This window comes from Hibiscus syriacus, unplaced genomic scaffold, assembly GCF_006381635.1.
Source record: "Hibiscus syriacus cultivar Baekdansim isolate YM2019G1 unplaced genomic scaffold, ASM638163v2 tig00110410_pilon, whole genome shotgun sequence".
Classification (NCBI taxonomy): domain Eukaryota; kingdom Viridiplantae; phylum Streptophyta; class Magnoliopsida; order Malvales; family Malvaceae; genus Hibiscus; species Hibiscus syriacus.
In genome coordinates this window covers 96,864-120,865 of record NW_024062726.1, presented here as the reverse complement: position 1 = coordinate 120,865, position 24,002 = coordinate 96,864, and the positions used below count along the sequence as shown (strand labels likewise).

General features: G+C 35.7%; 2 protein-coding genes, 1 long non-coding RNA gene and 1 pseudogene across 4 annotated transcripts; 1 reads left to right on the top strand and 3 right to left on the bottom strand.

The window, feature by feature from the left end:
- Window positions 1-767: 767 nt before the first annotated feature.
- On the top strand, window positions 768-1,755 carry LOC120124074. The gene is made up of 4 exons (XR_005516248.1): window positions 768-807; window positions 846-1,131; window positions 1,354-1,435; window positions 1,685-1,755. It is a non-coding gene; the product is annotated as an uncharacterized LOC120124074 (long non-coding RNA).
- A 679-nt stretch (window positions 1,756-2,434) lies between these two features.
- LOC120124073 (two-component response regulator-like APRR7) lies at window positions 2,435-8,706 on the bottom strand. 2 transcript variants are annotated; one of them, XM_039142828.1, is made up of 10 exons: window positions 8,627-8,644; window positions 8,147-8,196; window positions 7,580-7,931; window positions 6,866-7,027; window positions 6,613-6,746; window positions 6,116-6,277; window positions 5,109-5,292; window positions 4,095-4,545; window positions 3,192-3,978; window positions 2,435-2,850 (listed from the first exon to the last, which is right to left on the bottom strand). In XM_039142828.1, the coding sequence occupies exons 3-10, from the start codon at window positions 7,917-7,919 to the stop codon at window positions 2,731-2,733; spliced, it is 2,340 nt and encodes a 779-aa protein (XP_038998759.1). In that variant the 5' UTR covers window positions 7,920-7,931; window positions 8,147-8,196; window positions 8,627-8,644; the 3' UTR covers window positions 2,435-2,730. The 2 variants fall into 2 exon arrangements, with proteins under 2 accessions (XP_038998759.1, XP_038998760.1); XM_039142829.1 differs by lacking the exon at window positions 8,147-8,196 and having other exon boundaries at window positions 8,627-8,706.
- Window positions 8,707-10,906: 2,200 nt separating this feature from the next.
- Window positions 10,907-11,450, bottom strand: LOC120124021 (annotated as a pseudogene).
- Window positions 11,451-22,121: 10,671 nt separating this feature from the next.
- Window positions 22,122-23,759, bottom strand: LOC120124053 (adenylate kinase-like). Its single transcript, XM_039142811.1, has 5 exons — window positions 23,546-23,759; window positions 23,416-23,501; window positions 23,162-23,252; window positions 22,841-23,050; window positions 22,122-22,501 (listed from the first exon to the last, which is right to left on the bottom strand). The coding sequence occupies exons 1-4, from the start codon at window positions 23,667-23,669 to the stop codon at window positions 23,022-23,024; spliced, it is 330 nt and encodes a 109-aa protein (XP_038998742.1). The 5' UTR covers window positions 23,670-23,759; the 3' UTR covers window positions 22,122-22,501; window positions 22,841-23,021.
- Window positions 23,760-24,002: the final 243 nt, after the last annotated feature.

Genomic DNA, 24,002 nt, shown 5'->3' with positions numbered 1-24,002 from the left:
AGTATTGGAAGAAAGCTAGAATGCTTTGGGATGATTTTGAAGCTAAATGAGCTAGGGTATTTATAGTTGAAGCTTTGAGGACTAATTTGTAAATACCCTAAATTACAATGACTAAAATTAAGATTTACTCATTCCTAAAAATCAACAAAAAACAGCCCACTTTCGGTGCCCTCTATTTGACAAATTCATTCAATTTTCTTCAACTTGCACCGAAAGTCATTTTGACTTTCAACAGCTCTTGCTGATAAAAAAGAACAGGAAGCTACTATGATTAAGTTATAGTTTTTTTCTCATCTCTAATGCATAGTTCTTATTCTATTTTTGAGCTTTCGAGTGATTTTTATGTTCTATGTGCTACAGGTTTTGGCACGAATGGAGCAAGAGCAAAGGACTGAAGATGCTCGCAGAAACGTGGGGAAAGATGCAGCTGCCTAGAGATTTGCAGTTACCATGCTTCAGGTTCTCTTCTGTTCATGATGTAATTGGAACCAATACGTACCAATAAATCATTACAATTAAATTTGAAGACTCAAATTTCATAAACTCGCCTCGACTCAAAAAAATTTCAAATAAAATGTAAATCATAAAATAAGACTCGTCCACTCAACGCAATGAAATACTCACCTCTAGTTAAGGTGTCGAATAGTTAATGTATTTAACCAAATTCTCCTCAACATTTTACTTCGATTACATTATACGTCTTATATTTTTCTCTAAAGCAGTTCTCCTGCTGGCTGAAGATGATTGTGTAATTTAACACCAATCGCTTAATTATTTGGAAATTGTTTTCTTATCTCATGAAATGATGTATCTTCTTTTACTATTTCAAGTCATTCAGCATAAAGAGTGAAGTATGTTTTATTCCTAACTGAGATGTCACATCTGATTGCTACTTTCTTTTCTGTGCTCTGATCATATTCAACATCCCACGAGTAGAGCATTATTTTCCTTCTTTCTTTCGGGACTAGATTTATAGTCGATATAAAAAAAAGACATACATTTTCAGGAAAAATATGAGAAGGCTATTGATTCTATTGCTCGGATGGAAAAGAGGGTCGTAATGGCATAATCGATGTTGGAGGCTACTTTGCAATATGAAAGTGGCCAAGCTGAAGCGGTGTCTTCTCCACGGTGAGTAACATTTAAGCACCGTATTCTTCTAACATCGATTCTAATATTATGATTCATATCTCCTTTTCTATATGTCCTTCCACTTATCAAAATGTTTCGATAAATTTTGAATCCACTTGATTCTGATGAAGAGAACTACAGGCTATGTGAAAAACAAAGAGCATAGGTACTTCAATCATCTTTTCAATGTCCTTCCTCTTACAAAGATACATGCTTTCATAGGACACCACATGCTACACTGGATAGCCCCAGAAGAAAGGCGGGGCTATTGTCGTTCGGACTTGGCTGGCGTGACAAGAACAAGGTGAATATTTACTTGCAAATAAGGCCTTACGAGTTGGTCAGTCCGCGATTTCTATTGTTCATTTACATCTGAGATGATGTATCTTACTCGAACTGTTTTGGAGCTATAAGCCTGTTCTGCAAAATGTGAAAATATCAACCAATTTCCTTGGAGTAGAGTTAGTAGTTCTATAAATGCTTTGATATTTCCTATTCGGTTCAAGAGTTGAGACAATGTTGCCTCACCTAATTTCAATACCTTTGTTTGAAGCTTTTAAACTTGGATTTTTGACATAGCAGGACAAACTCGATTTCGAGGAGTCGACAGACCAAAAATCCGACCCTAGTACATCCATAAAACTATAGTATCACATTCATAAGAATATACATCCAAACCTAAATAAAAATAATTGAAACAAATCTCAACTTTTAGTAATGTAATCCTAACTTTTGATGATGTATCAAGTAATTTATATGGTATAAATTTAATATTTATAATATGACACTAAAAAATAATATTTGATTTATTTATATTTATTTTTTTTCAATTCAACGAACATAACAAAAATTATTTTAATTAAAATTAACAGTAAAATGAAATTTTAGTTACTATTAAAAGGTCAAATTAGATATTTGCTATTAATCTAACATGACATGCCACCTCCTTAATAATAGATAATGGTGTTGTGCCCATTTTGTAACAAATCTAAAGTGTAAGGCTTATTATATAACTTTTAAAGTTTAGTGTTCAATTTAATGTTTCTTTATGAATTTTCTCTTATTAAATTAATGGTGACATCCACTGTAGAATCCAACAAAATTGAAAAAAAATTTGTATATATTTCTTCCAAGAATAGTTGGGCTAATTCCTCTTTGGGATTTCCTTTGTTAATGGATATTGGTATTTCGGGATGGCCGATGGCTTCAAATGGCAATCATACCATACATAGTTAAGCAATTCATTTCGAATTTCCAAGGATGATCTGAGGATGAAATAATGGTTAAAAGAACACCACAAACCAACCGATAAAACATGATTAAAAAGATTTTCCAAGTCCCCTATTGTTCAATGATGTTCATGAATCCACAAGCCAAATCAAATGGGGTCTTGTTATAGAAGTCTTCTGTCTTCTCCAGTTCCCCTAATGTACAATTCAAGTCCAGAACAACAAATAAAACAAACGGAAAAAAAGAGAGGAAGGAAGGTCTATAGCAATAAAACACAGCTCATCGTGCCTAACATTGTCAAATAGTCCAGTCACTTTGTGGTATCAGCAAGAGGATTTGATTTCTCTCTCATTCTTCTTGTTTCCTTCATTATTCGTCACATGAATTGCCTTCGGATACAGGGTCATTTTTGTTCGGTGTTTGTCGCACGAACTGCCCTTTGATGCGAGGTCGTTGTTCAGCTAGTCGTTTCCTGCTTTGGTACCGAACCTGTAAAAAGCCAAAGTATTAAGAAAAAAAAAATTACTCTGAGTTGCTGAAATTAATCAGTCCCAACGGTTTAAAAAACAAAGCAAAAGTAGCATTCGACTATTATCTTCGAAAAAACTGATGAAATGAGCCTATGCTTCTGTAAAATGCAAGGGGAGCAACCAGTTTTTCCTTGGTCAAACTGGAATTTGGAAACACAATCTTGTGTTTACATAATTCTAGTGCACGTAATATTTGCATATCAGAAATACATGGCATAACATAAGCTAGTGGCTTGAAGATTTTTAAGGTAGATTTTGACTAGCTTGCTTATTTATCGTTAACACCTCATTGTTATTTACCTTTTTCTGGAAGCTTCTCTCTTTCCTTTTCTGAAGAAATTTGGTCAATGCAGCCTCCCTATGAGCAGACTTGGTCTGGTCTGCTTTGCTGCCGCTCCCACTGCCACTCCCGCTGCCACTTGCATCACCACTTCCACTTTTCCCAGCTATTCCGTTATCACTTTCCATGTTTGCCCCGACAGTATTGACTGCATTGCTACTTCCATTTGGCCCATTGCTTCCATGGTTACTACCTGAGGTACTGTAGTTGCCACCATTTCCTTCAACAAGCCCGCCCAACATATTTGACGACCCACAATGAGGAGCATCCGCAGCTAGTTTTTTCAAAGATAAATCATGCTCTGATGGCCGCCGCCGCTGCTGCTGCATACCATGAGAAAGATGGCAATGTTGATCATAATGATTTCGTGGGTGTTGCGTTTGCAGGTCTTGGTGAGTTCCTCTAGGTTGAGCCGGTCCTGCTGTAGTAGCTACATCATCACCCTTGTCTAACACAACTTTATGAGCACCACTTAAAAGGTCATTTGTCATAGGTTGGAAAACAGTGGATGATACAGCTAGCTTATTCTTCTCGGCTGCAGCCTTGGCAGAGGCATTGTTAGTCGTGGAGCCCATATCAACGTTATTGCTGCCAACATTTGAGCTTTGATTGGGAAGGTCATTAACCAAACGAGAATGATTATCACATACTGATCCTTTTCTAGTCAGTTCTAAATTATTATCAAGTGCAGACGAGCTTCCAGTGTTGACAACAGGAACCTTTTTTGCATTTGCTGCAGTATTATACCTGCAGGTAAAAGAAATAATGGTCAAAACTAATCAGAATTCAACAAATCTTTGCGGAATACTTTTCTGGGATTCCGTTTAATCGAATGTTCCTATGCATAAGTCTCTACTTTATACCTTGAGAAGGCAGAAGAGTCTGAACGTCTCAAAACTTTTCGCTCATCCCTAACTACAGTCCCAGCATCTTTAACTCCTCTAGCTCTCTTCAACCCCAGTTCAATAGACGGTAGTTCTTTAGAATCATTGACAATTTTATCATTGCCATCTGAGATTTTTGAAAGCCTGTTTGAAGCCTCATACTCGGCAATTTCCTTCTTAAGATCAGAGGTCAGAGATGTAATGCCTGTTTGATTAGCTGCTTCAGACTTCTGTTTGCTGGACGGGGCTTCACTATTGAGGTCCAGCTGCCTTTTATCAATCTGTTCATTTAACTTACTGGGGCTCATCTCAAGCAGGTTAATCTGTTTTGTTCCAACTGTTCTGATTGGGACCTCAACTGAACACTCTAGTTGTAAACCTAAATTTCTAGGCATGTCCACACGCAGGCCATTTCCAATTGCAATGTTGTCTGCAATAGGAAGGATCACAAAACGCTAAAAGAAGTGAAGAGAGACATGACAGTTTTACCATTAAATGAAAGAAAAGTAAAACGGCACTAAAAGAATAAAGATGTTGGCCACCAGCATGATACACTTCAAGCTAAGCGTGTAAATAAGACAAAAAATCAGTTTGGTCGTTTTCAAGTATGCTCAAGAAGCTAAAGGTTAAAGCTATCGAAGGAGCAGATTGAGTAATTTAAAGCTCAACTAGAGCAGTTCGCTTGCCAAATCAAACCTTTCTTTTCTTTTTAATATATATTTAGTGTTTTTAGTATCAGAAACATCTCAATTTGGACTCGTACTCGAGTTCGAGTCCAAACAATCCAAAATCAAGTATGGGAAATGAACTTGTCTTTGTTAGATAAACGAGCCTAGATGAGCGAGCTCAAGTAGTTCAATTTTTATCTAGAATCGAGCTTGAACCGAGTATCAAAGCCTCGATTTTCAAATTGATCTCACACTTCTTACTGCTTGAGCTCAATTGACTCAATTCAAACCGACTTTAAGCTACACATTTGAAATTCATGTTTACCAGGCTGTTCATCTCGTCCTTGGCACCCCTTTGCTGTAGCCACTGGCATCCCTTTGTTCTCGGATACTTCTGCATTTGAATGGACAACTTGCGCACACGTACTATCAGGGCACTCAGCAAATTTATTGGAGGATGAAACTAGACGGTAGCTGTCTACTTCTACTGCGTGCTTTGTCCAAGAATTCTGCAAAATGCAAAGGCACAGATAGTTTTCCACTACATATACTTACAGGTCTCTTAACAACTTTATGAACTTTTCATCCAAGTATGAGAGCAATGAAGTTAAACAATCAAGGATAAGGAATTTGAGGATAAAGCCAAAATACCAAAAAGTGATTACGATGATGTTACATTTATACATGATTAGCCATATATTTGGAATGAAAAAAACTAATTCGTGCAGACTATCATAAAATTTTTGGATTAAGGCTGAAGTTCTAAATGGGAATCGAAGTTGCATTTTGTCACTAAATCTTATTAGTGGAAATCTAAGAGTAAAATAGAGCCGGCTAGGGAAAGCCTACCAAGAATGGAAGCGCTTGGGAGGAGGAGAAGAAAAAGTCCGCTATAGCTAATCCACAATACCTATACTGTTATGTGTGTATCTGTACGAAGCAGTGGTATGACTAAAATATTTGATCCGAAATTAAACAGCTCTCTTTTCTTTAGAATATGTACATCATTTCCTAAGCAGAGGTAAGCACAAGCAGAGCTTAATGTAATCCATAACTTAAAGAACTCATCTATGCTATTGTGGTTTCAGTGAAATATTATCTTAAATTAAGCTTGAATGAACCATTACAACTAAAAACAAATATATTTAAATATTATAAATTAATATAAACAGAAAAATTCCCTCTCTACTGTATGATATATATTAATGAAAGAATATCAGTTCAGAGCAATCTAAGGCCTAAATTTGACCATTAAATTTAACCTCAAAAAATACCCTGCAACAGGAGGACAGATTTATGATACTTTCTATAAAAAAAAAAGATTTATAATACCTGAGTGCCACTCCCGTCATCACTATCATCTCCAACATTTAGACCATCGCACCCGTTATTGTCCTCATCATTGCTGCCACTGTTATTGTCAGACTTCTCAACGCTTTTTGATCTCACAGATTTTTGAGTTTGTGTTCCACTCTCACTTCCACTATCACTAGACTGAGGGAGCAGAAGATTAATCACTTGGCAAAGAAAACTATAAAAACATAAAATTTAATCAAATTATCTCTCTCTCTCTCTCTCTGTGCTTTTTTTTTCTTTATTTTTAACAAACTAGTACAAGAAGAAGTTCTCCTAATCAATAATGGTCTTAGATGTTACCTTCTTCATACAATTGAAAAATAAATTAACGGAATATGCTTTTAGTCTCAAATATTTTATCTACTTTCAAGAAAATAAAGCAGGAAGCAAGAAGAAAATCTTGATAGTACATAGTTTGTAATCACTACTTATAATAGGGAACCTAAATCTGAAGTAGGAAGTTAATGACTCACACTATGGCATCTCCTCCAAACATGCTGCCAAAGGTTCTTAAGCTCATTCTTTCGAATAGGCTTCACTAAAAAGTCAACAGCACCTTTTGACAAACACTTAAAGACTAGATTCATTGAATCCTGAGATGACATCACTGCAAGAAGATATCGTCAAAAATAGTAGTTAAAGTATCTACTTTGAAAGACCTCATAATGAGAGTAAGAGTGAAATACTAGAACAGTCGACAAAATGCATATAAGACTGGAGGCTTACTGATCACAGGAACGTTTTTACGTGTTTTGTGGCTCATAATCTTGCTCAAAAGAACAAGACCAGATAAGGATGGCATTCCCACCTCAGCCAGTATAAGATCAATATGATTGGTCAAATCTTCTAGTATCTTCCATGCTTGTAATACATTTGCAGCTTCAATAACTGGGAAAATCAAGGGAATATTTAGGTTAGCACAGGCGATATCAGCCTCGATATTTCACCAGATAATTGACAAGTTGAGTGTTCCAGAATGCAAGAAGCCTGTAGGACACATTAAAAATATCTCTCGTATAAAGAAGAGAAGAGGAGATGAATCAAACATGAAATAACTGATAAAAGATGAATAGGAATTGTAAAATCTCATCATTAAAATCTATCCAAATACCGAGTCTACTGATACTTGAATGGACAAGAAGCAAAGTACAATAAGAAAACTTCTCACTTCAAACAATATAAATATATTAGAGAAATCAGTTTAATTTGGCTCATAACAAGCAATATATATTAGAGAAGCAAATTATCAAATGAGACTAGTTGAGAAATCAGCTCTTCTTCCAAGTGGCACATATGAGAAATTTAATAGTGTATAGAATAATGTGAACAACCTCCAAACCATGACAACAATATCCCAAGATATTACGAGGAATAAAGCTGTATTTTGTAACTGTTCAGCCAAAAAAAGTGTCAGATCCTTGAAAGTCTTGAATCGCTCACCATCATAACAGCAATTGCGCAGAAGTGCAGTGACAACATGGCGAGTAGAATCATCATTTTCTACAAGCAGTACTGTAACCGTTGTTAGATGCAGAAACCTCTGCCAGTAACACATTGCATTTTGAGGCCGTGGCTGCGCCATTTGCCGCATGGCTGGAGCCTGAACAGCCCCAATACGACCATCTTTTACATTTCTTGCAATCTCGTTAACTTTTGGGTCATCTTCTTCCAGCATCACTTGTTCGTCAGCAACAACACCATTTGTAGTTCTCTTGTTACCATCGTAGTGCCGATGATTTAGTTCCCGTAAACCTTTTTCACCATCACTATTAACATTCATCTAGACACTTACCTGTAAATCAGATTAGAAAAGATCGGTAACAGAAAGGACAATCCAAGGTTGGAACAGTGAAATCCTCGATTCAAAAAATAAATAGTACATAGCTTCATCTTCGAAAAGGCAAACCTCTGAAATACAGATAGTTCAACCTAAAACACGAGCAAATCACAAAGGAGATCCATAACTAAAAAGTTCACAAAAAAACCACCAAGGCAAAAAATGTTTACTCCTTTTAATCTTCAGAAACCAACTCTGTAACCCATAAGCTGCTTGCAACCTGTGGAAAACAAGAGCATCGCATCAAAATAATCAGCCAGAATCCAACCATTAAGTTTAACCAAGTAAAATTCCCCGATATTTTCCTCGCTTTAAGGAACAAACCCATTATACTACAAAGCAACTTAATCTTACACATAAACATGTAACCACAAGTTAATTCCAAATTATCAAAATAAGTAAAAGTTTTAAAGACTTATAAGTCAAAACCCTAATATCAAGAACCTAAATCTGCTCCTAAAATTAAAGCAAAGCTTTTCTACTACCAATCCAAACCCAATCAAACGATATAAACAATTATAAGTAAACCAATGAGTAGAAATTTTTGAATATTCTACGGCTAAAAATTTCTTTGCAGCTCAAAAAATGAAATCTAATGGAATTCAATAAAAGGAAAGAATTCAAATCTGACATAAAGCTAAAGTACTTACAGGTATTACAAATGAAGATACCAGTCAGCGAAGCTTCAACTATCCACCATTATTCAGCTGGATCGGAAACATGTTCGAATTTAAAAATAAAATAAAGCAAAATAATTAATTTCAAAGCGTAATTTTTACATTAAAATGAAAATTCTGGGAAAAAAAATCTAAAAATTTATTGTAGATTAGATTTTTTTTAATAAAATAAATTGACAGCCTGAGAAATAGTGCGACTCGGAAGGAACAGATACAGGCGACCTTTTGTTTGGACGACGCGAGATTGAAGAAGATATTATTGAGACGATCCCGCTGTGCTGACGTGGATAAAATGGAGGTATGGATTCGTTCCGGAATTTCCACGTCGGATAGCGATATTTCCACGTGGATAAGATTTTGGGACCCGATGGGCTTGCTGAGCTGGACAAAATCAAAAGCCGGCAGCTCGAGTTTCTCTACAGCATCTCTAAAGATCTTTGAAATCTCGTGTGCGACACGTGGCGTTTGAAGAGTGGGGAATATCGAGACGAGGGGTTACGTCGTTTTCACGGACGTCAAATGCTGCGTTACTTATTTGGGTAAACTACACCATGATCCGTTGAGTTTCATTTTAGTCATCGTTATTAAAAAATTTAGGTAAACTATGTATTTAATACTTAAATTATTTGTTTTGATTTGTTTTAATATTTAATTTTTTTAAATTATGTTTAATGTTTAGTTTTTATTTTATTTTACCGTTAAATATTCAATGGATCAACGTATTTAGTACCTTAACAATCAGTTTTGTTCTGTTTTAGTACATAAACTTTCAAAAAAAATTTAAAACTTAATGTTAAATTTTGAATGGGGTCTAAAATAAAATAAAAACTAAACTTTAGGTATGATTTTGAAAAAACTGAAAGTTTAAATACTAATGTCGGAACCGTCTTTCGGTTGGACCTGAAATTAGGCTTCGACTTGGATTAAATGATTAGAGTCGCCACCGATCATTTATTTTAAAAATAAATAGGTTTACCAAATACCTTTATTTCTTACCTGATCTACATTTTACCAGAAATGTGTCGGGTTCGGGAGTCGGTTACGGTCAAGGAAGGATTAGCACCCTTGAACCGCCCTTTCGGTACCAATTAATTTATCGGTTATCTTTAATTGCGAAAATTAAAATTAAAATTTAGATACCCGATTTGAATTGTTTATCTTTGATTTGTTGGAATTCTTCTAAAAAAATGTTGAAAATGTTAGAAAAATATATTAAATAAATATTAAACAAATAAAAAACGTAAAAAATGATTAAAATAATAATAATAAAATAATAAATCAAAATGAAGAGCAAAAAATGAAAAAAAACGCAAAACTTTTGTCAATTTTCAAAAACTCTAGCAAATATAAAGACTTCTGTTTTGGTTTACCCTTTTCTTTTTAAAACACAAAAAACACTTGCTCCTGCCTTGTATCATCAAATAAAATGTTTCGTTTTTTCTTTTCCTTTCCAGGCAGTGCCATTTTCCTTTTCTCTCTTCTATCATTCTCGTCGCACCACCATCTTTCGTAGCAAATCGGGGTCGCTGGAGTTAGTCATCATCACGTTTAGCGTTATTTAGTTCTTCGCTTAGTCGTGCAGTCTTCGTTAGTCTCCCATCGGTAAGTAAATCGTGCCGCCGTTCACCATTGTTCTTGGTCGTGTGCGATGGGTTCGTGTGTGTGGTGGTCGTAATGACTGGGTTGGCGTTAAATATTGTTGTCGTTGGCCGAATCTTATGCTCTTTATTGACGATAGCAGCCGACGGTAGCATTGAATCGAAAGAGAAAGAGTTCGTTTTGACTTTGGATCACACCAACTTCATTGAAACTGTTAGTAAGCACAATTTTATGGCTGTCGAATTTTACGCTCCTTGGTGCGGTCACTGTAAGCATCTTGCTCTCGAGTATGAGAAAGCAACATCTATATCGAGTAAACACTACCCTTCAGTCTTTCTAGCTAATGTTGATGTCAATGAGGAAGCAAACAGAAATTTAGCAAGTGAATATGGTGTCAGGGGTTACCCCACACTCAAAATTTTTTAGAAATGGAGGGAAGGACGTTCATGAATACAAAGGTCCCCGTGAAGCCGATGGTCTCTTCCCTTTAATTCTTTTTCTGCCTTGTTATTACCCCTTCCCTTTTTCTTTTTGTTGTCCCCTTTTAAAGCAACGTGTTTGCTGAATATATAGGGGAAGAGAAGCAGTATGTAATGGCCATAGATTATGGCTGAATTTTTAGGGGTGTAGTGGAATAGTTGAGATATGTGGTGGTTAAACATGGGGCCATTCAATAACATCGTGGCGTTGCATCTTGGACAGAAAATTTCGAGTTCATGATAGCAATGATTTGTGTCCCTTGTATTCACTTTCAGCCTTTTTTTAATGCGCCCGTTGATTCCTCGAAAGTCATGAGTGTGCTTGCGCTTCTTTCAACCTCCTGAACCATCTATTGACGGGTACCGCAAAGACTCTCTGTGATGCTTTCTGCAGTAGATGTCATTCCAACCTTCGTTTGCAAATTGCACCGACAAACCATGGATTCTTCTCCAATACCGAGAAGAAGTTCCCTCTTTTAGAGCAGTTTTCCTCATATTATCCTTTGCTTGCATATTCGCATTCTTAATGCTCATTCTCAAACTTTGGGATTGACTTTTCCAAGTTCCGAGCATAGCTTTAGCAGACTGAACCTCTTCATCGTAGGAAGTTGCGGAGAGAGAAGATCGAGATTGAATTGCAATGAATTGAGCAAATCCAAACCATCTTGAGTCAACCCGGTTAATCTGGGCAATGATATTTTGTTCTTAGTTTCATTGTTTAGTTGTCATAGGCCTTCTAGTCTATCTTCTACTGTAACCTCCTTCGATCCCATAATTGGAAGCAAGCGACTTGAAGCTCAAATTATGTACACCACCCTGACTTATATTGTGGAGGCTTTCGCAATAAAAAATTAGCTAAGCCATGGAACCTGCCTCTGGGAGCTTGCAATATTCAAAAACAAAAATGACAAGAGATCTCATATGAATTTGATCTATAATAGGCCAAGATTTCAATGGTTGAGTTATACTACATCAGACAAAGAACTGCCTGCAAAATAATTATTATATATAAATTAAAATAATAATAATAATATAATGTTTTTGTAGACTCGGACAAAAACGGGTGTCTACAACTAAAATAGACCAAAACTAATAGTTTAAGTACTAAATGTATAATTTATCCAAAAAATTAGTAGAGATGCTCACGAGTCAACATAAATCAATACAATGTCATCATTGAAAAAAAATCAAAAGCCCAACTATCACCTTTTTTTCTATTTTGATCACTCAAATATTTTTTCAAAATAATACCTAACATTTAATTTTAGTTTCATTTTAGTCGTTCGTTGTTAAAAAAATAGTGGAGATAATAACATGTTATCATAAATTAATATCATGTCATCATTAAAAATATAAAAAAAATTATATCAACAGTTCTATAAATTGTTTAATTATTTATGCCTAAAATAAAATTAAAATGTATCATTGAATGTGATTTAAAAAATAATTTAGTAACAAAAAAAAAATGGTTGTGGTCTTAAATGTATAGTTTACCCTACCTACTTCACGGGATCTGTTGGGTTTATGCCGTTATCGTTGTTGTGTGGTCGTGAACGACGATAATGTTTGTTGTGTAAAATGACGGGAGTAGCCTTGTTAATAGAAAATGACAAAATTATCCGCAAATTTGGCTTGGACTTTAAATGGGAAAATATCTAGCTGAGTGTTTGATACACGGAATTAAGAAGGTCCTTAGGCTTCGCAAATCACAATCGTTGATGACACATCACAAATAAAATCAATTAATAAAAATCAAATTCAAGATGTTTTAGGCTTAAACTTTAATAAATAATCACACTAATTTTTTTAAAAAAAAATTATTTATTTTCTTTTAAAATATATCATTCTTCATTGACACAAATAGATACGTTTAAATTAACTCAAACAAAAATATAATTATTAATATTTTCGTTTAATAAAACAATTAGATTTGAAAAATGAATTCTAAATAAGTAGGAGTAATTGAAAAGAAATAGTAGCATATAATAAAATAAAAGCATAATATACAAACGTGTCTAAACTATATATCTTTTCTCATTTGAGTGTTAAATATTTTTTATTAATTTAAGTTTATTATTTAGGTGTCTCATCCATCGCTGTAATTAAAAAAAATTGTTATCTAACACATATTATGTTTATAAAATTTCAAAAAAATATTTGAAATTAAAAAAACCTTAAAATTATAGTACTTTTCATAAAAGTCAAATTTTCTCAAATCTTTAGAAAGAAAACCTCAAAACTTTGAGAACTTTAATTTTAATTCCTTTTACTCACGTCGGTCGTTGTCATTTGTTGACGTTTTCTTCAATCGAATAGTCACCCAATGAATAACCACCGACGAAGAAAAAAAAGGGAAAATTTGCAAAAAGATGACAACAAGGGGAAATTTTACGACACCCTAGTGGCTGACGCCAAGCACGCCAATAAGAATAACAACATTCAACAAGAAAGATGATAAGGGAGGTGGAGACACGGAGGGCGTGGACATGATCGACAAATGAAATGTTAAAAGAAAATGGAATTAGGGTTTGAAAATTTTAAGGATTTTACTTTTTATATAATTTTAAAGAAATTATATTTTTTTAATAAAACAGTCGGCCAATTATTATTAAGGAACAAAACATATACAAAAGCAAGTGTTCAAAGAAAAACCCCAAAGAGTAATAGAAAAACATAGTGCGTGACAATTATCAAGCAACAAATAAAAGAAGAAAGTGGAAACCAAACAAACGCTGAAAACAAAAGGAGCTAAGAAACTACAAACAGCCGACCATTCAGCTTCACTGCTACTGTGCTACACAACCAAAAGGAGAAAACGATGAAGCACCGAGCAGAGAGCAAGAAGACACCATAGAGCCAAAAGAGCACATCTTCAAACATATCCTAGCAGGCTATGGAGAAAACATGCACCAGGAATCTTCGACAACCTGGTCCATCACTAACATGGGTGCCTCTTCGATCCAATACCGATCCTCACCATCCAGATCTCTCGTCGTGGCTAGGATGTGAGATTCCTTGTTATTTTTTCCATTTGTAAATTTGAATTTACATGCATGTATGTTCCTAGATATACATTTTGCTTCCCAAACCAAAGCACTTCTGACCGAGAAATCCCTTTTCGATGAAACCAGCTTTGAAATTACTGTCATCGCGTCAGCGACAAAAGCGGAGGTAACACGAGTGAAAGATCTTCTACTTGCACCCATGACTTGCACCCTCTGTTTTGTGCTTGGATGTAACATGCATCGAAATTAAATTTCACCCAGAGGAGCGGAGGAGGACACCATCTAGCTAGGACAGACAGAGGGACAGCAAGCAACATGGTATTGGCTTCAATAAATCCTTGGCAGTGAACTCGAATAAAGGTAGATAACTCCTCAACCCTAAATCTTTTTGCTTCATGGTAAAGCATATTTCTAGCATACCACGGTGCTCGTATAGTTACTAAAATGATTGTACAACTTTTACCATGATTGTAAAGTAGCAACCACTCAATCCAAGGAAAAAGATCTCCCCCATCAATACTTAACGACCAATTTACACCCAAATGAGACCAAACACCCCTAGCAAAAGAGTAATCACGGATAACATGTACATTGGTTTCAACATAATTCATAAAACTTTGGCAAAATGAATCATTAAACAATTTTTTCACCAACAGATTATGCTTGGTTGGAATATAATTACAAATGAACTTCCAAACCTGAATCTTGATTTTTCTTTGAAATGAGCATGGCCACAACCAATGAAAAATGAACCAGTACCAGGATCGAGATTTAAGTTTGAAAGAAGCAGCATGTACATACTCTGAACACTGTAGTGCCCCGATTTCTTCCTATACCAAACACGGCAATCCTCACGAGTGAAACTTGCAATTGGAATGACCAAGATCTTTTATGTTTCCTCACTAAAAATAGAAGCAATAAGATTCTCATTCCACACCTTCAATTCCCCATCAATAAGATCATAAATATGTTTACCCACATTCAAATGAGGGGAATGAATTTTATACGTGCACTTTCCGGGAGCCAAAAATCATTCTAGATGGATATCAAGGTACCCGAGCCCACTTGCTACCGCAGTCCTTTCTCCAATAAGCCCCTCGAACTCCAAATGCTCCTCCAAATATAAGATGGATGCGATCTCAACCTAGCGCTCATAAAGTCTTCTGCCGAAAAATATTTCGCACGAAGAAGCCTATTCACCAAAGTAGTCAGATTAGTGAGAAGCCTTCACCCTTGCTTGGATAGCAAAGCAATCTTATATTTTCTGAAAACCCATTCCACATGAGTCTTTTAAAGCACACAACGACTGCCACATGCACCAATGAATGCCCCTTTTTCTCTCGGACTTCTGCCACCAAAATCTCACCATGATTCCATTCAACTCTGAACAAAGAGATTTGGGAGAAAGAAACAATTCATTGTGTATAAGGAATACCCTGCAGCACTAATTTGATGAAAACTTATTTACCCCCTCGAGACAATACCCAGGCACTCCAGCTATGAATCTGTGCTTTCAGCTTATCATTTAGATGAGTAAAGGCTTATTTTTTATTTTTTTCCCACGATCGCATGGAGACCCAGATACTTTTTCGGGTTAGCAGTAGAATCGACATCAAGAATCCGTCTCACCTCCCTTCTATTGTCATCTACCGCGTTTTTACTAAAGAACAAACCCGATTTTGCCAAATTGATAGCTTGGCCCGAACTCTCTCCATAGCACTTAGCATGTTCTTTAAAGTCAAAGTTGCCCTAACAGTAGCTTTATTGAAAATTAAGCTTTCGTCAGCAAAAAATGAGTCATTTGTGGGGCATACCTATTTACCTTAACTCCCTTCAAACTACCTCTCTCTTCAGCTCGACGCATTAGCGATGACAGACCCTCACTGCATAACAGGAATAAGTATGGGCTCAACGGACCACCTTGCCGCAAGCCCCATAACTGCTACCCAATAACATCGTTAACCACCACTGCATATGAGACTGAACTAACACACCTTTTAATAAGCTCTATCCATCGAGAGTAGAATCCTAATAGAAACATCACATATCACACAGAGTGTCACTCCACTCTGTCATACGCCTTACTCATATCGAGCTTCATGGCGAAGTAACCCGATCTACCCTCTCACTTACGGATTAGCGATTGAAGAATCTCGTATGTCATAATGATATTATCGAAAATCAACATGCCAGGCACAAAAGCACTCTGAGCTTTATCTATACAAGAATCCAAAAAACTCTGAAGTCTGAAAACACCATCATTTTCGAAACAATTTTATAGAGCACATTACAAAGATTAATCGGTCTAAATTGATTCATTTGACGCGGAGCCTCTATCTTGGGAATAAGCATAATATGCGTGTGGTTAATTTCTTTGAAGGAAAAATGTCCCTGAATAAGCTCAATACAATAATCAACTGCCTCTGTACCTATCATGTGCCAGAACCACTAATAGAAAACTGCCCCTATACCGTCTTTCCCTGCAGCTTTTAAAGGACTCATCGTTTTCACCGCCTCCAGGACATCCTCTTGTCCCAAATATTTCAAGAGCTCATCATTTATCTCTTAAGTTACACGATTTTGAATACCCTCAGTGATACTCGGATCCACCGAGGAAGAAGACGAAGTGAATAATCCCTCAAAATACTCCCATGATACTCTCTTCATCCCCAATGTATCCTCAATCTAATGACCATTCCCTTCCTTAAAGAACGAAATTTGATTTCTTCTTTTTCGTTGAGAGGTGAAACGGTGGAAGAATATCGTATTATTATCCCCGTTGCGGAGCCGGTTTGCCCGAGCACTTTATTCTCAATACAATTCTATCTTATCAACTTCATAGTTTAGGTGCAATTCCATTTCTAAAATCTCTCCCAAAACTTCTTCCGTTGGATATAATTCTACCAATTCATCAAGCCTGTCCCGTAGGTCATTTTCTGTGACTTGTTTTTGGGCGCGCAGCTCTTGGAACCAACGATCAAGGCCTACACACACACTCTTAAGTTTGTCAGGAACACTACATGTCGATTCATTCCATAGTCTTAAAACTTCACTCTCGCAAGAATCGTTAAGTAAACAAAATGCTTCAAATTTAAACTGCCATCGCCTATCCACCCTGCCATTACTAGATGTCTCCACCAATAACGGACAGTGATCAGAGATAGAATGATTCAAGTGGTATAAGCAATAAGCCGAAAACAAAGTTCTTCACTCATCATTGATTATGCCCCAATCCAATCTTTCCCGGATATTTGTATCAGCATGCCTTCCCATTTCCCACGTATACCATCTCCCCAAATATCCAGCATCATTCAAATTAGCATCCACCATAGCCTGACGAAACGCTTTCATCTGCCGATCACTTTGAACTAGGCCTCATTCCTTTTCAAATAAGTAAAGTATCTCATTAAAATCCCCAATAACCAACCAATGAGTATCTAGGGTGTCATTCAACTATCTCAAAAGATTTCATGATTCGAAATGATGGGCTTCCTCCAGAGCACCATAGAACCTAGTACAATGCCAAGTAGAATTATACAAACTATAAAAAATGATAATATCGATATGAGAGTTCAAGTAAGACCTCAAAGTAACTTCACACGAGGAATGCCAAGCAAGACATAGTCCACCCCTAGTACCAAACGCATCCACCTCAATTTCATTCACAAAGCCGCAAGACCAACGAATCGTCCCCATCCTAGATTTCTGTAGCTTTGTTTCCATGAGAAAAACTATTGTAGGGTTTAAGTCTTTCACCGTGTGCCAAAGACGTCGAACAGTCTAAGGATTTCCCAAACCTCGGACGTTACAACTGAGCAGCCTCATTGTGTTCGGCTGGCCTGATTCTTCAGGCCTGTCGATTATGATGAAATTGTTTTGATCGAAATATTTTCCTTCGTCATATTATAAATCACAAGGTTACATCTGATAAAACCTGTTGATGTGGTTGCCAAGTCAACGAAACACCTGTCTTCACCTGAGATTCAGTAGATAAACCCTCTTCTTGGAGCCAAGGGCTAGGCGGCAAAGAACGACGCCTTGGTGGTGCACGGAGAGTCAGATCCCATTGGGGTATTAATTCCTATTTCGAAAGAAGAACATGCAATGAACAACACCCTTCCCCATGACCCAACTTTCCACAGAGGAAGCAAAAAACCCTAAGTTTTCGTACTAAAACTTTGCATAAGTCATGTTCTCATTCAGAAGAGCGATTTTCTTCATACGCTTGAGGGGTTTCCTAGTATCCACATTGACCCTGATACGAAGACATCCTCGATAACCCATCGCAATAGCAAAGGCATCAAACTCAATGAAACTCCCTACAAAATTCCCCAGTTGTTTCGCCACCGGCCGGCTCCGAAATATAACCCGCAGGGAGATTGTTGACCAAAACCCAAAATTCCACCCACTCAAGGGGCACCCTCTTCAGATCTTCATCTTTTGACAGACGATAAAGAATCAGTGAGTGGTAATTAAAATACCACGGGTCCTCCCTCCAAATCCGATCAACCTTCACCTCATGATAGAACTAGAATAAATGGCATCCCCTTCCAATTTCGTAATGGTGATACCCCCTATAGGATGCCAAACGTTAGCCATCATCTTTTTCATAGCGAGAAAATTAATATTACCTGAATCAATGAACCGTCCTACTAAACAATTCTCAAAAGAAACCAATGATGTTGCGTTTGGATTCCCAAGCGGCAATACCTCTTCCTCCTCATCAGTCAATTCCAATCCTGCCAACTCGTCTTCTAGAGCGGACATGGTAGACAACGGGAAAGAGAAAAAACGATCAGAAGCAAAAAATTGGCAAACGACGGTATAACCCTAATGACGAGTAGAGAGAAAAAAATATAAAGGTAATATGTGTTAGATAACAAAATTTTTTGACAGACGTTATTACATTAACGTTTAAAATAATAACTCAAAAACATTAGGCATACAAATTATCTGGAAAAAATTAAAATAATAGTGAAAGTGAAAAAATACTGTTTTTTAAAAGAAAGTGACGCCATTTTTTATCTTCCTGAATCGAAGTACAGCAACATTGGACAATACACAGAGTTAGAGTGACATCATTTAAATTAGTAAATTCAGCTTCGATGAAGCTGCCAGTTCCCTGGAACCAACCAGGAATAGACACGTCTGGTAAAGCTTTTGATGAAGAAGACTACCAACAACACTTTATTTCGCGCACATAGCACGATTCTGATTAGGGATGGAATTGGGTCTTTTGGTCGATCCGATTTAATTTAAAATATATATGTCTTTCATTTTAAATTTAAAATAATTTTATTTGACTCAAAACTCAACTCGGTATTTTTTTTAGAAAGAATTCGAATTTGATATAACTCAACATAAATATATTTATAAATAAATTTTAATTTTATTCGATAAGTAAAGATCTAAAAAATAATACGGAAATGAGTATTATTTCAATTTCCTCTAAATATAAGATATAATTACATTATTTTTTGAGTCGATATTTTTTATCCTAAACTCAAACTTGATCCGAACCTAATTTTTTTAAAAAATCAATCTAATAAGGTCAAGCCGAGACAAAACGCATAGAGTTCGAGTCTCATACCCATTACTAATTGTGATCCTTCCTATTTTATAGAAAGACTTAATGCAAAAATAAGTGCTCATATTATACCTAAGTAAATTTAGGTAGCTAATGAATTTTTTTGTTAAAAATAGACGCCTAATATTTTTGACATTATACTTTTAACTGTCTATATTTTTTTTGTTACACTTTTAGGTGTATACACAGTAAAAGGCCATTAAAAAGTTGTTAAGTGACATGTGTTATATTTATATTTTGGCTTAATGCAAAAATAAGTTTTCAAACTATACTTTAAGTTAACTTTAGGTGCATAAATAATTTTTTTTAAAAATATGTGTCCAACGTTTTCAGCATTACTCTTTTAGGTACTTACGCAATAAAGACCATTAAAAAACTTTAAATGACACGTACCATATTTATTTATTTATTTTTTAAAAAATAATAATACTAGTAAATAATTTTTTCCCTAAAATTACAAAAACACCAACAACCCTAAAAACTCTCATTTCAACTCATTACCAACTGTAGTTGGCTATCATCGATTGTCTTTGTCATCTCACCCGTTATTAAACCTCCATTATCAATCATTCCTCTTGTTATCGTCATAAATCCCCTAAATCCACACATTCAAACTTAAATCTCTAAACCTAATATCTAAATCTTTAATACTAGTATCAAATTTAACATTCTCACCCTAAATTAACTTTCAAGATTTACAAGGACGATGAAAGGGGTTCTAGATGCAACTGGGGAGGGGGAAATTTTTTGTGCAGACAATGTGGTTATGCAGCCGGGAGGGAGAAATTTTTCCTAAAAAATTACCATTTTAACTTTTTTTAATATACTCCCTATGTTCCATAAAAATGTCCTTTATTGATTTTTTAAAAGTCATTTTTTAAAACTTTGATCATGATTATTTTAAATATTTTAAATAATTAGCTTTTATAAAATATATTTGAAAACTACTTGATTGAAGTTTTTTAAAAAATATTTTTACATATTTTTATCAATAATAAATTTTAAATAATAACTAGTCAAAGTTTTAAAAAATTGACCAAAAAAATCACTAATGAACATATTTTATGAGAAAGAGGAAGCATGATTTTTTTAAATATATATAAATACAACACATGTTGGATAGTAACCGAATTTAACAGTTGTTACAATCTAAATACATAAAAGTATAACATAAAAAATGTTAGAGATTTAGAGTTAAGTTAGGATATAATTTCAACACTTGTTTTCGCATTAAGCCTTTATAGGATTAGGGCTCTTAGGGTCTTTCGCGCCGCGTCCCTTCTGGCGTTCCAATTTATTCGTGTGGCGCTACCGGACGCTCCTCATTTCGTAAATTTAGGGTTCTGACTCTCAATAGGATTTCCCTATTGGGTGGCAATGAAAGAAAATCAACCGGGAAATCAAAATTACGTGGTGGTTTTAAGTATCCGCCCACGAAAGCGCTAAATCGAGCTCAACTTATCAAGCTTTGTCGGCGACCTTTGCACAGCCAAAGCTCTCTTTGGGACGTTATTCTTAATGCCAAATACCTCTTTCTCTTGGTTCCTCTAATAAGCCTACCTTCTTGCTTCTTGACTTACGCCTTGCATTCCATGGTATCCTATTTTGATATGTTGTCTAAGGAAAATGATTGTCCTTTTTTCCCATATATATGGGGTAAGGAGAGGTAAGATAGTAGACTACTCCCAACACCAGATTGTGAGTAACTTCCATAAGAGACCTCCGAATTATGAAATACCCTCCGAATTATGTTGCCTAAGAAACATTTGGTTAAACCAACCTTCTCTGCTCATTTTGTTATATCACATATTTTATTAGACTTTATATCACGTTTGAGATTCATTTCTAAACCTTTTACATTTGGAATCCTTTTACTTTGTTAATTATTTTTCAATTTTTAATTGAATATATACACAATCAACCAAACCTTGAAAAGAAACATTTTTTTTGGTTGCCCTTTCGATTCCCATAGCTTTGCCTTGACAAATCCAGACCAGCCCCGATCGCACACCTGACTTTGGTAGGTAAATCTCCCAACGGGAATTTTTTGCACACACATGGCAGTTGAATCACAATAATTTGATTTAACTGGTTCTTCAGTTTATTCTGCAAAGAGATTCAGTTTAAGAGAACCTTTTTCTTTTTTGAATTAACTATTCTATTAAACCCCTCACCACAGAACTCAATTTGTTTGGATGTTGAATAGATTCAGTTTATTCTGTGAAGTGATTCAGTTTATATCTGCATTTTATAAAAATTCAAGCTCCAAATACCTTTACCACGAAACTGACACTATTTATAGCATATTACAAAGTTACTTGCTACCACCAGGGTTCTTTCAAATGTTATTTGGGTAAACTTTTTTTATATATATATGGGACGCTCTATCTTGGAATGCTGAAACTATGGCAGTCAAGAGCTGGTTATGGTTCCCACGGTTTCATTATTGCAGCTGTCATAACTTACTGCCTGGCTATACTTGAGCCAGCCAGCTCGGCCAGCTGCAAGGATGTCAAAATTATAATTCAAAATACAGCAACCTATTAACTCACTACAAATCTAAAGGGAGGCAAACAGGGTTCCCATGGTTTCATTATTGCCTGGCTAAATAGTAGATTCAGCTTGCTAATAATAAGAGATCATGAGATCAGGATTTATAAATCGAAGTCGCATTTCGATCACTACTATAACTTGCAGCCAAAATAATATGCTACGTAGCATACCAACAGTGACTCGCAATGATTTTGCAAATATTGAAGTAAGCATATTATTCCTCAAAGTTGTTACTGGATAGATATTCTATTACACAAGAAACCTTTCTTCGTATCTCTGTCAAATTAAGATATACCAAAATCTCTTAGCAAGCAATACTAGAGTGGCCTAAACTAGGGAAAACTGTAAGTATAATTAAGATTAAACAAATTTATTAGCAAAAGGAGACTAGTTCTCTCTTGTGAACACAAAATTGATGAGCATGCCACTCCAGCAAGCAAAGAATATTAGACTCGTATAAAACTAAAGTAGTATGTAATACCTTATGCTGCAAGAGACTGCCTTTCCTCGAAATCATCAAGGTTAAGAGCCTCCAGCAGCTTTGGCCACGATTCAGGGATACCTCCTGTCAAATCGAATCCATCAATTTTCCTCTATCACGTTAGTTGTCCTCCAAAGCCTGACTCTGTGACCACATATGAATAGCAAAGCATGATCAAAATGGAAAGAGGAAATCAAATTAGCAGTAAAGGGAACCTGAAATGCATATTTTCATTATTTCCACTCAATCCCAAAACTAATGTTAATTTCAAACCCTTCACAACATAACTAAAGAGTTGATAAAAAAATTACCAGAAAAGAATATGCAACTTTACTCATGTTAAGGAATGTTAATAAGGAAAAAAAACACACAAATTTACGGGATTCTAGGAGAACAGGAATAACATTCTTACGTTATGCTCCAACAAATTTATTCCACATTCTGTTAAAGTTGACACAATACCTAGTCCAAATGAATCGATACCTTTTTGATGTATATATGGAATTATGCTTTCACCACTTCTTCTGTATCATCTGAGCTGGTAATGAGCTTTGACATACAACTTGAGGTTTGCGTCAGATTTTTCCCACACTGACAGCAAATTCTTCTACCAAGACATTTCTCAATCAAGACACTCTCCAGAAGCCTCAGATTTACAAGCAAATCAATGTCTATTTCTCCTTCCAATATTTCCTAGACAATATTTGAGCAAACAAATTGAAAATGGGAAGACATAGCAAAGTTAAATTCTAACCGCTTGGTTTATAGTTCAAGTAAAACCATCAAGAATAAATCCTGAATCACCTTTAGTTTCTCCAGCTTCAAGTCTTTTTGACGATAAACTTGTTATAATTTCATCCGAAACCAATTTTCCTTGGTTCACAGATTCCGTTAGCTGCATCCAAGCAAAAAATTAACAACTTTGCATCAGAAAACAGATAAAGAGAAAACTATTTTTAAAAAATTACTATTAATTTCATAAATTCATATAACAGGTAAAGGGAAAATGATTATTAATCATTACTATAAAGTTAATAAGGAGGGAAAAAGAAACTAACTTGTTTGCAGAGGGGTCCAGAGTAGGCGAGCTCTTCCGGGAAGAGATCTCCGGTAGCAATGTGAGGGACGCAGAGGAGATTCGAGAGGCGGCTGGCTTGGGTTCCTTTGCCGACACCTGGAGATCCAATAAACATTCACTGCATGTTCCTTTCGCTGGGATCTTGGCGCGTGGTCTTGTAGCTTCCGAAGGAGGAGGCCACGAATGAATTGGATTCGGCGGAAGCTGACGAGACGAAGAATATAAGCATCTCATCTTGTGAGAGAGAGTTCGAAAAGCGGATGATGGCGGCCATAGAATGGAAGAGAGAGCTCACCCAGCTGAGCTTTAGGATATTGTTTTCCTTTCCAGCCTGGAAACCCTAATTCTTATCTTCGAGAATCCCTATATATTTAGTTAAATTAGGTCAGTAATCACCTTTATTTTTAGTCCGACGGACTTTAGTCACTAATTTTTTTAATTAAATACATTTGATCTCTTAAGTATATCAACCATTAGTTTAAGTTGGTACTTGAAATATAAAAGAATTCAAAAACACTCACTCATTTAACACCTACGTGTTTTTCTTCTTCTTCTTCGTCTTTCTCC

Bases quoted from the DNA above. Each gene is read 5' to 3' on its own strand.
- LOC120124053 (XM_039142811.1), bottom strand. From the start codon at position 23,669: ATGAGATGCTTATATTCTTCGTCTCGTCAGCTTCCGCCGAATCCAATT. The intron at 23,502-23,545 runs TATTGGATCTCC...AAGCCAGCCGCC, and splicing joins AGGAACATGCAGTGAATGTT to TCTCGAATCTCCTCTGCGTC. The intron at 23,051-23,161 runs GTGATTCAGGAT...AATATTGTCTAG, and splicing joins TGAAGCTGGAGAAACTAAAG to GAAATATTGGAAGGAGAAAT.
- LOC120124073 (XM_039142829.1), bottom strand. From the start codon at position 7,919: ATGAATGTTAATAGTGATGGTGAAAAAGGTTTACGGGAACTAAATCAT. The intron at 6,278-6,612 runs GTGAGTCATTAA...CTGCTCCCTCAG, and splicing joins TTTGGAGGAGATGCCATAGT to TCTAGTGATAGTGGAAGTGA. The intron at 4,546-5,108 runs GTAAACATGAAT...TTCCTATTGCAG, and splicing joins AGGACGAGATGAACAGCCTG to ACAACATTGCAATTGGAAAT.